This window comes from Nanorana parkeri, unplaced genomic scaffold (genome assembly GCF_000935625.1).
Source record: "Nanorana parkeri isolate BGI_ZX_2015 unplaced genomic scaffold, ASM93562v1 scaffold1561, whole genome shotgun sequence".
Classification (NCBI taxonomy): Eukaryota; Metazoa; Chordata; class Amphibia; order Anura; family Dicroglossidae; genus Nanorana; species Nanorana parkeri.
Window position 1 is genome coordinate 37,169 of NW_017307829.1, and position 14,843 is coordinate 52,011.

The 14,843-nt window shown below is 45.6% G+C and overlaps 1 protein-coding gene across 1 annotated transcript in view; it reads left to right on the forward strand.

Annotated features, from left to right (window-relative positions):
* The window catches only part of LOC108798790 (cytochrome P450 2K4-like), a 28,069-nt gene that overhangs the window by 12,812 nt on the left and 414 nt on the right, over window positions 1-14,843 (forward strand). Inside the window, exons 5-9 of the mRNA XM_018570573.1 lie at window positions 833-993; window positions 3,367-3,543; window positions 7,476-7,617; window positions 9,478-9,662; window positions 11,722-11,863. Coding sequence (XP_018426075.1) covers window positions 833-993; window positions 3,367-3,543; window positions 7,476-7,617; window positions 9,478-9,662; window positions 11,722-11,863 — 807 coding nt within the window. The remainder of the gene's footprint in view (window positions 1-832; window positions 994-3,366; window positions 3,544-7,475; window positions 7,618-9,477; window positions 9,663-11,721; window positions 11,864-14,843) is intronic.

Consider the following 14,843-nt stretch of genomic DNA (forward strand, 5'->3'; position numbering starts at 1 on the left):
TATTCTATAGGTCTTGGCTTTCAGAAAATATTTAATGTTTGGGGGTTTCAAGTAATTTTCAGGCCTAAAATGTGGAAAATAACATGGGTGCAAAAAAAAAAATGAAAAAAAGGCCTCAGTCATGAAGCACTAGCATTTGAAGCGAGTTCTCACAATATCTTTTACACAAAGTTTGTAGATGATAACTGACATTGCGCAACGTAAATAAGACTTAAAAGGAGAATTATGAGGCGAGTGATTTTCACTCAGCCTCATAATCTGAGCCGACCTGTGACAATGGAACGGTCACAGGTCGGCTCAGTAGATCGGGAAGTGAGCGAACACATACCGTCGCTCGCTCACTTCTCGATCATCTCCCTGCAGAGAGCCGTGACTGTCACTCAGGGCTCCCTGCAGGGATTCTCTGCCCTCCCCTGTCCAATCCTATAGCGCTGACTGGCGGAACGGACGGGGGAGGGTGCGCGCACAGCTGGCTCTGCCTCTGGATAGGGTAGAGCTAGCTGCCAATCCCGCAGCTGGGTGGATCTCGACAGCAATGTCGGGATCAGTCCCGGCAGCGGCGTCTCAGTATACCCCGAGCTGTAGCTCGGGGTATACTGAGCTTTGGGTGACGGGAGAACGCTAGTTTGTGTCCTCCCGTCACCCTTAGGATAACTATGGGGAAAAGCCCTAACCCCATAGTTCTCCTTTAACATACGTTGCAATTCATACTTCGCATACACTGCAAAATAAAAAGAAACTCTTTAGTTTTACTTAGTAGATCCGGTTTATTTTTATATATCTGAACAAATAGTGAAATTGAATGTTAACATTGTTTCTGTTCACATTTCAGGGAAGCCCTTTAACGATCACACCATCCTTAATGCGGCCGTGGCCAACATAATTGTATCCATACTACTGAGTCGTAGATTTGAGTACGATGATCCAACTATACAGAAGCTTATGAATATAATCAATGAGAATGTAAGACTCCTGGGATCGCCTATAGTCAGGGTAAGTAGCAGAGCAGTGATTTCTCCCTTCCCCTCCCTCTCTGTTGCTCTGTTCATAAATGTTACCAAGAGAGAAAGACAGTCTGAAAGAAAGCAGTTACTGCTTTGCACACTCTTTTGAAAACATATAATGCTTTTGGAATCCTCCTGTCATGGGTTTGCTTTGTACTAAATATATATTTGCAAACTAAGGATTTTTTTTAAATAGTTAACAATAATATTAAACATATTGTCACAGATAAGCTGCAGAGCTGATCGGTGCTTCTCTGCTTTGCATTTTTTTTTACCTGTTTGCTGCTGTGGATCTGCTGGCACCTGTGGTTCCACTAGCATGTGCTCTCCTCTTGCTGCACTGTGTTAACAGCTAGGGGTGTCGCCCACTACACATGAGGGTTAATATACCCTCAGTGGCGTAACCAGAGTTATGGGCGCCCGGGGCAGAACATTTTTTTCGCCCCCCCCCCCATATTATATAAACATCCACTAGAACTGTACCCCCACCTTCACCCCCTGCTACTTTCTGTCCTGCCTACTATCTGTCTCCCTATTTAAATCCCTTTCAGAGCCGCTTCAGGTTGCTTGAGCAACACTTGTTCCTAAGCCCCCTCTGTGCTATTGTTCCTGACCTGATTGCCTGTGGATTGATCATTCATGTACCGACTCGGCTTGTTCTCCTGTTTTAAAGGTGCCCATACACCTTACAATTTATCTGCAGATTTTCTGTGGTCAGATGGAAAAGCTGCAACAGATTCCTCCATCTACAATAAACTGTGTGGATGGAGTAATCTCCACCTGGGCCAATCTGTAGCACTTTTTCCATCTGACCACAGAAAATCTGCAGATAAATTGTAAGGTGTATGGGCACCTTAAGATTGTCTGCTGCCCGCCCTGACCTTTTGACTCGTTATCTGGATCTCCTTTTGCTCTATCCATCCCTGCCAGCACAGTGTCTTCAGGTACTCTCCTTGCGAGCAGGGTGAACCTGGGGGTCGTGACCTGGGGTCAGCAGGCAGCTAAGTTTGAACTTTCATGAGGGGTTCCCTGGCAGAACACCGGCTGGCCCTTAGATTCCTTAGATTGTAATTCTTGCTAATTTGCTGCACACATACCTGGCAGGTTGTAGACTTGCAGAACACTCGCAGCACAAGTTCTAGTTGACACTTTTTTGTATTTGTAGCAAATTTGCTTGGCAAGTCTACAGCAAGAGTCCTGCAGGTCTTAGCGAGAGCTCTGCGAGTGTACAGCACTTTTGCAAAGCACGTTGATCTGGAGACTTGCAATGCAGACTTGCTGTAATTGTGCAACAACATTGTGAAGCTTCCCAAGTCTAGCAAAAGTTTAGCAAGTCATTTTCACAGGGATCCCAACCTGAAAGAAGCAATATCAGGGAGGTGCCCTTCTCATTTAAGGGGGGAAGGGGGGGGAGAAATGATGGCAGATAGCAAAGAAGCTAATGCTTCCCTTGCTATCTGCAGGTTTTTTTTTTTTTGTATTCTGGCAGCTGCTGCGGTCAGAATGGAAAAAAAAAGCAGCATAGGAATGCATAGCTAGATTGCTATTGGCTATTTCAATTTGCAATATCCAATAGTAAGCTGGCTATTGCACCCGCCCTCTGGTGCTGTCAATCACTAGAAGAGGACCTGATGGAGAACTTAAGGTCCCCCTCTGCTGATTGACAGCAGCAGTGGGCGGGTGCAATAGCTAGTTTGCTATTGGCTATTGCAAAGGGAAATAGCCAATAGGAATCTAGCTATGCATTCCTCTGCTGTTGTTGTTTTTTTTTTTTTCTGACTGACAGCGGCCCCGATGTCGGAAAAAAACAAAACAAAAAACAGAGCAGGGACAGGTTAACTCTGCTCGATCGAGCAGAGTAAACCTTTCTGGGAGAAAGTGTTTCTCTCCCGGGCGGCCGAGAGCCGCTATCTAATAACGGGAGACTACCGGAGCGTCCGGGAGAGTTGGGATGTCTGTTTTCAAACTTGCAGCTCAATTGCTGGGGGCATATCATAAAGGGGCACCCAGATTCCGCCACCCCCTCGTGAATGAGTAAGGCGTAGTTGTCACCCTTACTCATTTACCAAATAAATAGTAACATAGTAAATAAGGACAACACACCAGTTTGAAAAGTCCTTTATTAATAACCCCCCCCCCATGGAAGAGGATTAGTGTGATCCTAGTTAATTTTATTACTTCATTGCTGTGCTTTATGTGTATAGGCCAATGTAGTTGGATCTGTATGTGCATTATAATTAATCGAAATGAATCGATTAAAAAAAAATTCGATTCATCGAACACAAAAATGTTAATCATTAACAGCCCTAATATATATATATAATCTCACGTATGATTAATATTGTATACATTTCTTTTTAAGCTCTACAACAGCTTTCCATTTCTGGTCGGCTTGCTGCCAGGAGGCCACAAGAAAATCAATGAAAATATTTTACATTTTCTGAGCTTTATAAGAGCCACATTTACTAAGCAGAGAAAAGAACTGGATGTGAATGACCAAAGAAACCTTATTGATACATTCCTGGCCAAGCAACAAGAGGTAAGGATTACCAAAGCAAAACATTCAGTAAAAATCAATTGGGGTGCGAAATATTTTTGCTTTGTTTTCATGGTTTAGGATAGAAGAAAAAATAATATATAAAGCTTTTAGCCTGTAGAAGGGAATGAACCGTGTCTCGTGTGTTACTTCTGTGGGTACAAAGCAATATCAACATTTTATTAAACACGCCAGACCAAATATTTATTTTATTTCTTGTAGTTATTAAATTTTGATTATTTAACCACTTGAAGAACAAGCTGTTAAACCCCCTTCCTGCCCCGGCCATTTTCCAGTATTCAGCGCTGTGTTACTTTGACATTGATTCCGTCATGCAACGCTGTACTGAAATTCATTTAATACAATATTTTGGGGGACAGATTTCCGCTCACTCGTTCTTTTGATTGTAGTGATATGTGACATGTGTCTCGTTTTCACACCTAGGCGCACCCAATGAGTGTTTACGTTGGTGTGTGGGTGGGGGCAGGGGACAGTAGAATTTTTAAAATATATTTCATATGTTTTTTTTTTAATATGTGACCTTTTTTTTTTTTTTTAGAATTACATTTATTGTTATCACATAGGTGGGTAACAAGCCCCATATGTGATAGCACAGATTCAGTGACAGGTCTTCTTTGTGGAGACATCAAGGGTCTATTAACCCCTAATTTTACCTATGGGCCCCCAAATAAGCTGATGAAGCAGAGATCTGTTTCATTAGCTTTTTCTCCGGCCACAGCAGCCAGAGGAATGACAGGCTGAAAGCGGAAGTGATATAATACACATTGCTTCTGCATTCCAAAAAAATAGGAAGGGAGGTCAGCTGGTAAAAGTGTGCTGATCTCCCTTTGATCCAGCCAGAGTGGCCCGCACAGAGGACTGCAGAGCCCAGGATATCCGGCAGCAGTGGAGGGGGGCACACTCCCCGGCACCATATAAGCGATTGGGTGGCTGTATAGCCACTTGAACGCTTGTATGCAACAGCCTTCATCAGCTGTGAACAATGTGTGCGGTTTCCCTGCTCGTGCACGCACTGGGTGGTGGGAAAGGCGGTTTAAAAAAAACACCCACCCGCCATTAAGCTTGTGCATCCGGCCATTTATAATCGGCCGGGCGGCAAGTGGTAAATGTATTTAATTTTGTTTAATTAATTTATCTAATTAGTTCATTTAATGTATTTATTTAATTTGCATATTTAATACTATTCATTCATTTATCTAATTAATTTAATTATTGGTTTATTGTATTTATTTATTTAGTTTTGAAAAGCAAGGTGAGGTTAAAAACTCTGTCAGGATACTATTGTGTTTGCGACTCAATTGAGGACAACAGCACAAAACAGCTGCACTGCACGCTGCAAGCTTATCACAAGGTGCATTAGAAGCTGTGGGAGGTCAGATAGAGCCCGCCTTTTTTCCTGGCTGGAGGACCTACAGCATGATCTAGCCCTTTCTTTCCCAGTCTGACTTTCCCTGGCCTGCCAATTTCATTTGTTAGATTTCAATCCTTTCACTTATGGAGGCTCAGCACCACATGTAAATATTTCCTAGGGTGGTTTGCATGCAAATACAGTCTGCCTAGACACACCCACTGACACTAGCCCACCATTTTAAAGCGCTGTGCAAACTATTGGCGCTATATAAATCCTGTATAATAATAATTATAATAATTTTGATATTTGAATAACTCCTCCCAAGCCCATTGCTTGCATTAGGGCTGAGGGCTCTTAATCTTCCTGGCAGTAATCCCGAGTGTGGCTCGAGGTTAATTTTCAGTACCAAAAGTGGTAAACCGAGCCACACTCGGGATTACACTGTAGCGTCACCTACCTTATCCACGAGCCCCGCTGTGTCCTCCTGCCGATGCCGGCATCTGTCTTCCGGGTTCCGTTCCTTGTGAGCGCCCGCGTCGCAGAGGGGCGGAACCAGTGGGAGATTTAAAAGTAAAAAATAGGGGGCAAAAAAATGAGCTAATCAGACTGCCAGGGAGGTTAAGAGCAGTACTGAGGAAGGGTGCTGTGATGTTTCCAGGAACCTAAGTATCACCTTTCCAGCCCCCCACCCCACCAGCCATGATCTGTCTGCATTGCATACAGATGGACGGTGATAATATTGCTAAATAAGGTATGCAATGAAAATAGAATGGTTTTATTTAAAACTTTTAATACCAAGCTGATGGGGATGGGCTGGAGCAAGCAAGGAAGGCAAAATATAAGATGAATATGTGTCATCTTCAAAACCCTCGGCGACCTGTATAGCTCCAGGAACTGTGCAGTAATTAATCCACAAAGATCCCAAAGGAGATTCTAAGGTCAGTTTCTATCAGCTTAGAGCACCTGCTGTTTGTTTACATTAGAGGGCTTCCAGGCTGCCAAGTCACTTCTGCTGCCGAGAAAATAAGGAGATAGGAGCTATGATTTCAGAACCTCTATTGCAGTGGTTCTCAACCTGTGTAACCTCAGGACCCACATTTGTCCTTGGTCATTACGTCCTGACCCAAGTCACACTGCAATGGAACAAACGGCATTGCTGTTTGGGCGACTGAACTGTGGGTGGGAAGTGCGTTTGGGGTGTGATATTTCAAAGATTAATTTTTCACAGTGCCTGTAGCTACAGAGGTCAGAAGGGGGCTTGTTTGTGTGTCTCTTGTTATGAATATGTAAATAAGTAATACCTGTAATATATGTAAATATGTTAATACCTTTATTTTGGGCACACATGCACTTTAAAACGAAAGAATATGCACACTGGCACTCCAATGGCAGATAGATATGTCTATTTGTTGACATACCCTGTTTCCCTGAAAATAAGACCTAATACTATTTTTGGGAATTCCTAAAATATAAGACCCTGAAAATAAGACCTAGTTGTGACCATTGCCAGGGCTGGTGGTGGCATAAGGGGGAACGTGAAGAGCCGCGGGAGAGAATCAGCAGTGCCAATGAAGCCAGCACTAGAGGAAGCGAGGCGGCAGCACAGAGACCAGAGCCGGATAAGCCGATGTTTCCTCCATAGCGCCGGCTCCTGTCATAGGCGGAGTGATACCAAATGCACTCTGCCTGTGAGGAATCGATAGTGAAAGTGTGCTTTGCTTTTTCTGGTTACCAAATTGCACTTGGAAAGGTATGGCACCCCTGATCACCCTATTGTTAACTTTGCCATTTTGGATTATTTAATTTGGATTTGCATTAACTTTGACTTGTTATACAGTAAAAAAAAAAAAAAATAAGACCTAGCCCGAAAATAAGATCTAGTGTGTTTTTTTGAGCCAAAAAAAATATAAGACTGTCTTATTTTTGGGGGAAACACGCTATATGCAAAAAAACACTTAGTCCTGTATATAGCCTTGTATAGCCATGTGTGATAACCACATAACTCTCATTGTACTTTGACCATCGATCTGCTCTGTCTGTATTTACTCTACTCTGATTTGAATTATGGTGGGAGTGTGACGACGTTATGACTTCACAGGGCAACAGCAGGCTCTGTGATAGGTCTGCTCACTGGTTATGGTGTGTGTGTATATATATGTATATATATATATATATATTTGTGTTTTTCATTTACATTTGCCACTTGTTCTGCCTGATGAAGGAGATCCTACGTGACCCCAAAACATTGCACTAAGTGTTTTTTGCATGTATGTCAATAATTAGACGTAATCTGTCTGCCGTTGGAGTGCCGGTGTCCATATTCTTTCGTACCATAGTGACGGTGGCCATCCGTCGACTACCGCAGCACCCACTTTTTCCTAATGGAGGAGCGGTCAGGAGTACAATGGGTGCATGGACTCTAGCTGCACTTTAAATACACATGAGAATTCTGTTGGCTGTTGCTTTAGGTCTAGGATCACTGCAATAGATGAGACTGACAAGCTGTAGTATGCCTGTTATATTGCATCTAATTGCCCCAACATCTTCTATTTCTCTTCTGCAGGGGAAGCCAGAATCTACTCTATATTACCACGATGAAAATTTAACAGCCCTGGTGGGCAATTTGTTTGCTGCTGGTATGGAGACGACATCCACCACTCTGAGATGGGCCCTCCTGCTAATGATTGAATATCCCGATATACAAAGTAAGACATGGGAGTTATATTGCGTTTGGCCACGGGCTGACCCCATATCATGGCACACCATTAAGATTTACCTTGTGAAATATGTTTTTTCATAGTTATCACCTACCTGACTCTGAAAATCGTGCTTTGTGTTAGTGTGGCTCCTATCACCCTATCACCTTCTGTGGAGTGGCTACTAGAAATTTAGCATTGCTAGTACTGTATTCAGTCTGGCTTATTTATAGTTGGCTATTTTCTGGTTAATTTGAGGTGTTCTGTTATTGATTGTAACTGCCTGAGTGGGGTGTGACCCTGCTGCAGAGTGGGATAGCCAATAGAGGAACATCTTGAGTGTCTATGTCTTCACCAGCCAATCACTAGAAGTTTCATAGCCAGTGGTGCATGCTGGGGGATAGCATATATACCCGGGAGATTGCCATGTGCTCAGTTCCATTCTGCCCCCTGGACTTAGTGAGTGGGAGGAATGCTCAAAAATGGAAATGCTGCCTAGGCATCAAGCCTGGAGGAGGCAATGCATGTGGACCCTGATGTGGTCTGCAATTGATTGAGGAGGAGAGCCAGAATCCATTATGGCTGTCACCTGGATGTTTCTTCCCATTATCTGTAGAGAAAGGGGGAGAGTGAGGTAAGAAAGACTATTCTTAGCAAAGCAACTGGATGTACTGATGGAGGAAATGGACTTACTAGATCGAAATGGATAGCCACGCAGGAAGTGGCCAGATTCCCCGCAATACAAGCACAGATTATTGCGGCAGCAGCGTTGACTTTCTTCAGGAGTCAGAGAGGCTTGTACAAGGCACAGATGCATGGGTTCCACTTCTGTTGAATGAGTGACAGCAGAAGTTTCTACCGAAGGAATCATTCTGGTGTTGGTAAACGGGGTTCTGGAGCTGGATTTGTTAAAGCAGGGGCTGCAGCTGGCAGTACAGAAGGTGAAAGATTCTGAGCTGGAGTAGCAACAGAGGAGGCTACAGCTGTCATGTGTCCTTCAAGTTGAAAATACCCTTCTTGTAAATTCTTCACCTCCTGGGTGAGGAAGGCTATTTGCTGGCACAAAGCCTCAACGGGAGAGGCACTCCTCTCGGTCTCAGACATTTTGGCTTAAAGGTACTATCATGTACCTGGTTGAAGACCAAATTACTTGAGGATGCCTCCCTTGCAACTATTGTCCCGCACCCCGGAGAGTGGAGAAAGGAAGTGAGAGGACAGAGAGCAGCACAGGTGCCAAAGGGTGTGTTGACACCGTGCCAGGACACAGTCCAGTAGCTGGCTTCCAAGGATGGAGGAACAGGACCATGATACAGCCGGAAGGTCAGCGTGGTGCACAGCGGGAAGCAGGACAATGTCAGGCAGACCAAGGTCACACCAATCGGGCAGTGAGGTACAGAGCAGAAGAGAGAAGCATAATCCAGGAGCCAACAGAGGTCAAGGGCAGGCAGCAATCAGGCATAGTCAAAGGCAATATGGGTCAAGGCAACAGGTAACAAACGGGCAGAGAAACAGGACGCAACACACACAAGCTGAAAGATAGTTCAGCAATGATCCACAGGTCAAGCTGGTTCAAATAAATCCAGCGCATTAGTTCATGTTTCCAGAAAATGCAGCATGCGCAGTATCACACGAGCGGCCGAGTATAGTCTTACAGGCCTATTGGGGTCAGGCGGGTGCTACATTAGCAATATACAGTTCAGCACTGTCCCCATAAAACAGAAGGTGACTGTCTATTTGTCAGTGATATTCACCAAGCCTATGGTCCCAGGTAAAGTAAACCTTTTTATAAAACATATAGCGAGGCTGCAAAAGATACAGTATCTAGGTCATGAATGTATAATATATATCTATGTATCTAATTCTGAACAGAGAAAGTACAAGATGAAATAGACAAAGTTATTGGCACAGCTCAGTCTACATTAGAGCACCGGAAGCAAATGCCGTACACCAACGCCGTCATTCATGAGATTCAACGGTATGGCGATATTGTACCGGGAAGTCTTCCACATGAAACGTCACAAGATGTCACCTTCAGGGGATTTTTTATTCCAAAGGTGAGTGCCACTGTAAATGCGGATCTAACCTTAAATATACAGTGTAAGTAAATTACATCGCTAGCAGGTAGAGCTTTTGGTAGAAGAGACGTTGTAAATCTGCAAGTCATCTCTGAATTGGTGCCGACACTGTCCTTCCTTCTGGAGTCGGGCTACTTTTGCTCCTCAACACTGTGTGTGTTGTAAAGTAGTCACCCCTCCAAGCTCACTGGGATAGACTACAACACACACAGGGACCACGGGGAACAAAAGTAGACCCCCTCCAGAAGGAAGGACAGTGTCTGCACCAATTCAGAGATGATTGGAGGATCTACAGTCGAGTGATACACAAATAACAGACATTTTGTGTAATAGGTTGCTTGTATGTATTTTTAAGATTTAATTCCTGAGTTTAGTGTCACTTTAATCACTCCTGCTATCTGTAAGAATTACTGGCTCCAATGTTAAGAATGGAGCCAGTAAGTTGCAAGTCCAGCACTCTTGCGCAGGAGTTACATCATCATTGGCTGCCGAATACCTACAGAACGAGTAAGCCATTTCAGTACAGGAGAGGAGCCTGTATAACTGTGTGAGGTAAGGCTGGAGCAAAATCTTGTATGGGGCCCTGTGATTTCTAGATAAGTCCACCTGATAACCCAAACAGCCCACCTGAGGGTGACCCTGCAGAGCCCACCATAGACTCTCTCAGGAGGGCTAGACTGTCTCAGGTGGGCGGTGAAGCTCTCTTAGCTGTCTGGCCGATCCTCTGTCCGCCTCCTTCTCCTCCACGATCGCTTGCGGGCCCCGCCTCCTCCGTCACTGGGCCCCACCTCCTCGATCGCCAGGCTCGCCTCCCCATCGCTATGACCTGCTTCCTCGATCGCTAGGCCCCGCCTCCTCCATGGCTGCCGGTGACGGGCCCAGCCACCTCCCCCGAAGCTGCTGGTTATCATCGACTTAGCAGCTGTGAGGAGGTACGCGCCGCTGCACATGTGAATTGCTGCGTGTTTCTCCTCACAGCCGCCAGTGACAGCCAGCAGCCTGAAATGCCATAGTGACCCAGGCAGCCCGCACGGCATCAGGGGGATGTCCTGGCCGGGGCCCCCTGTGCCCTGGGGCCCCATAGCGGCCGCCTGGCTCGCTATGGTGACTGTTACGCCACTGCCCTTACCTGATCCCCGCTCCCCCGGAAGCCAGCACTCTTCTCTTCCCCTCTGCTGCAGATGTGGATTGGCCCTTGGCATCCTCACATACTTTGTAGGGCTACAAAGCCTGCATTGTACTTGATGACATTAGTGGTCCTTAGGCTGCTGGAGTTAGGGAAGAAGAGGTTGCGGGGACAGGTCCAGCAGCCAGGAGGGAGCCAGTGGGTGTGGGAATCAGGAAGTAAAACAGGTTTTTCCTAGTTTGCTCAAGACACATGCCCTATATACTGTAAAGCTTAACGGATGTATGCATTCCTTTGCTCATGTCATACTACCATTTGCCTTTGTACCTGTTGATTTATTATGCTGTTTGCATTGCTCTCATTTTGTATTTTGATCTGGATATAGTGTGTCATTACTAATTTGTATTCTTTTTTCACACTAAAGAAATGTTGTTAAAAAAACAAACAGGTTTTTCCTGTCCCTTGGCATAATTGAGCAGTTAACGCTTGTAGTGCGGGGCAGCCCCACTGCAGGGAAACTTTTACATTTCCCTGGAGTTGGGCTTGAAGGACTTCTTCACACCACATCCAGTACGTTCCAGCACGGTTAGTGGCTGGAATGCATAATAAAAGCTTCCCGCATTCTGGGGCGGGAGGGGGCGTGGTGTTGCCATTCAAGTCAATGACACTACAGCCACGCCTCCCACCCGCAGTGAGATCCACTGCACCAGAAGGCGTGGTACAGCAATGCCCATGGTCTGATGCATGCACTATTTTTTTGCCTTTACACCGGACCTCGGGCATTGCTGTGTCACGTGTTCTTAATGTGGTGTGAACAAGCCCTAAGTCATAGAATCATGTCTTTGTGTGTACATATCGGCCAACACCTTCTTCTGTTGTGTACTAACCTGTTGGTACCTATTTTTCCTGCAGGGAACCACAGTCATCCCAGTGCTCTCCTCTTCTCTGAGAGATGAACGTTACTTTGAAAAACCTTACGAGTTTTACCCGGAACATTTTCTTGATTCCAAAGGCAATTTTAAGAAGAATGATGCATTTATCCCATTCTCCATCGGTAATACATTATATTTTTACATATTAACAACGGCATCAGGGGGATGTCCTGGCCGGGGCCCCCTGTGCCCTGGGGCCCCATAGCGGCCGCCTGGCTCGCTATGGTGACTGTTACGCCACTGCCCTTACCTGATCCCCGCTCCCCCGGAAGCCAGCACTCTTCTCTTCCCCTCTGCTGCAGATGTGGATTGGCCCTTGGCATCCTCACATACTTTGTAGGGCTACAAAGCCTGCATTGTACTTGATGACATTAGTGGTCCTTAGGCTGCTGGAGTTAGGGAAGAAGAGGTTGCGGGGACAGGTCCAGCAGCCAGGAGGGAGCCAGTGGGTGTGGGAATCAGGAAGTAAAACAGGTTTTTCCTAGTTTGCTCAAGACACATGCCCTATATACTGTAAAGCTTAACGGATGTATGCATTCCTTTGCTCATGTCATACTACCATTTGCCTTTGTACCTGTTGATTTATTATGCTGTTTGCATTGCTCTCATTTTGTATTTTGATCTGGATATAGTGTGTCATTACTAATTTGTATTCTTTTTTCACACTAAAGAAATGTTGTTAAAAAAACAAACAGGTTTTTCCTGTCCCTTGGCATAATTGAGCAGTTAACGCTTGTAGTGCGGGGCAGCCCCACTGCAGGGAAACTTTTACATTTCCCTGGAGTTGGGCTTGAAGGACTTCTTCACACCACATCCAGTACGTTCCAGCACGGTTAGTGGCTGGAATGCATAATAAAAGCTTCCCGCATTCTGGGGCGGGAGGGGGCGTGGTGTTGCCATTCAAGTCAATGACACTACAGCCACGCCTCCCACCCGCAGTGAGATCCACTGCACCAGAAGGCGTGGTACAGCAATGCCCATGGTCTGATGCATGCACTATTTTTTTGCCTTTACACCGGACCTCGGGCATTGCTGTGTCACGTGTTCTTAATGTGGTGTGAACAAGCCCTAAGTCATAGAATCATGTCTTTGTGTGTACATATCGGCCAACACCTTCTTCTGTTGTGTACTAACCTGTTGGTACCTATTTTTCCTGCAGGGAACCACAGTCATCCCAGTGCTCTCCTCTTCTCTGAGAGATGAACGTTACTTTGAAAAACCTTACGAGTTTTACCCGGAACATTTTCTTGATTCCAAAGGCAATTTTAAGAAGAATGATGCATTTATCCCATTCTCCATCGGTAATACATTATATTTTTACATATTAACAATAGTGGAGAATGTTGGCGGCAGTTCTGATGAATTTTAAAGATATTCACTCCAACAATGCCATCTGCTAATATAGGGGGTTATTCACAAAGCTGCCAAAGGCAGCCGAGTGAATAACCCACCCGAAGTGAAGAGAGTCGAACGCTGTTCGGCTATTCACTTCAGGCTTGTACGGCTGATTTCAGACGTATATCGACTTGCTTCGGCTGTCTTCGGTTCAGCCGAACATGCTCAGCATGTTCGACTGAGCCGAAGTGAAGGAGTTCGACTCAGCCGATCCAACATATGGATCGGCTGAGCCGAACCTCCGGCAGGCTATTCGGTCTATTCTCATAGGGGCCGAATGGCAGTGAGTGAATAGCCGAATTCTGCTGAGCGGCATTCGGCTCGGCTATTCCGTTGTGGTACCAAGCAGAGTAGAAAAACTGGAAAAAAGGTTAAAAATGTAAATGAATGATACATTTTAAAAAACTAATAAAGATTAAAAAAAAGAAACAATTGGGCGGAGCTAGCAGTGACAGCTAGCTCTGCTCAACTGTTTCCTATTGGCCAGGACCTACTAGAGTCTTCTAGCAGGTCCCGGCCAATAAATAACAACTGGGCATAGCCGGCCGTGACATCACGGCCAGCTCCACCAAGTTGTCATTGTTTAATGACAGTTCAATGTCCCCAGGTATCCTGGGGACGCTGATCTGTCATTGTAAACTGGGCAGAGCCAGCCGTGACATCACAGCTGGCTCCGCCCAGCTGTCAGTTGTGAGGCTTTCAGTCACCCCACTTCGGCAGTCACTTCGGCTCATTCAAGCCAAAGCATATAGTGAAGAGCCCGTACAGCAGCCCTTCGGTTCGACTGAACAGAAGGGCTCTGGCGGCCGAAGCTAGCCGAAGGATCAGCCGAAGCTACGGCTGATCCTTCGGGTTGCTTCCTGAATAACCCCCTTCGTGTCTGCTGGTGACATGTACCTGTTTTTGCTGTGCTGCAAAGCCCTCTACCCTGGGCAGGCCACTATCTAAGGTGGGGATATCTAAAGGGTATATAAAGCCAGGTAGGGGTTTGACTCTTATTGACTACTACAGAGAGCATGTCTACCATCCTGACATCATTCAACTTGGGCACCTAGGAGACAATCTAGCTTGGGAATGGTCTAGCTTGCTGAACATGCAGGAAAGGCATATCACCATGTATCAGGTCAGGTCTTCCAGACTCCAATACAAAGACACCTGGGGAATGCCATACCAAGGGCTTCTAAATTAAACTGACCCTTTCTTTAGTCCATTGAGGCAAAAGAAAAGGGTCACTTAAATCTTCCCATCCCCAGAAGTACATCCTCAACGTTTTCCTTCTCTCCTCCATTTAACCACCCAAAGCAAAATGAAATACCCCGCACATCTGGGAATGGGTGAGTGTGTGAATCAATCCCAATCTCCCATGGGATGGAATTGGTGCCTGTTTTGTCATATAAGAGTAGGGATGTAGTCCATAGCCCTGTGTAAGCTCTAATAAGTTGGCGAGTTAGGCAATTATTTTACTTTGCCCTACATGTGCGTAGCATCTCTCTGACCCCTAGGATCATGTGGGGGACTTCAGAGGCAGGGTGGGCTGACCTGTCACCTCAGGAATGAGTCCTTAGCCGGTTGTGGGATGTGAGTGCAAAGTTGGGCACCAGTCACTTTAAGGATTTTCAAAGGCGCCTACCGAACATATGCTATACTACTGCTACCATGCGGAGTACCCAGCCATGTTTTTCTGGATTGTGTTCCAGTACCAATTTT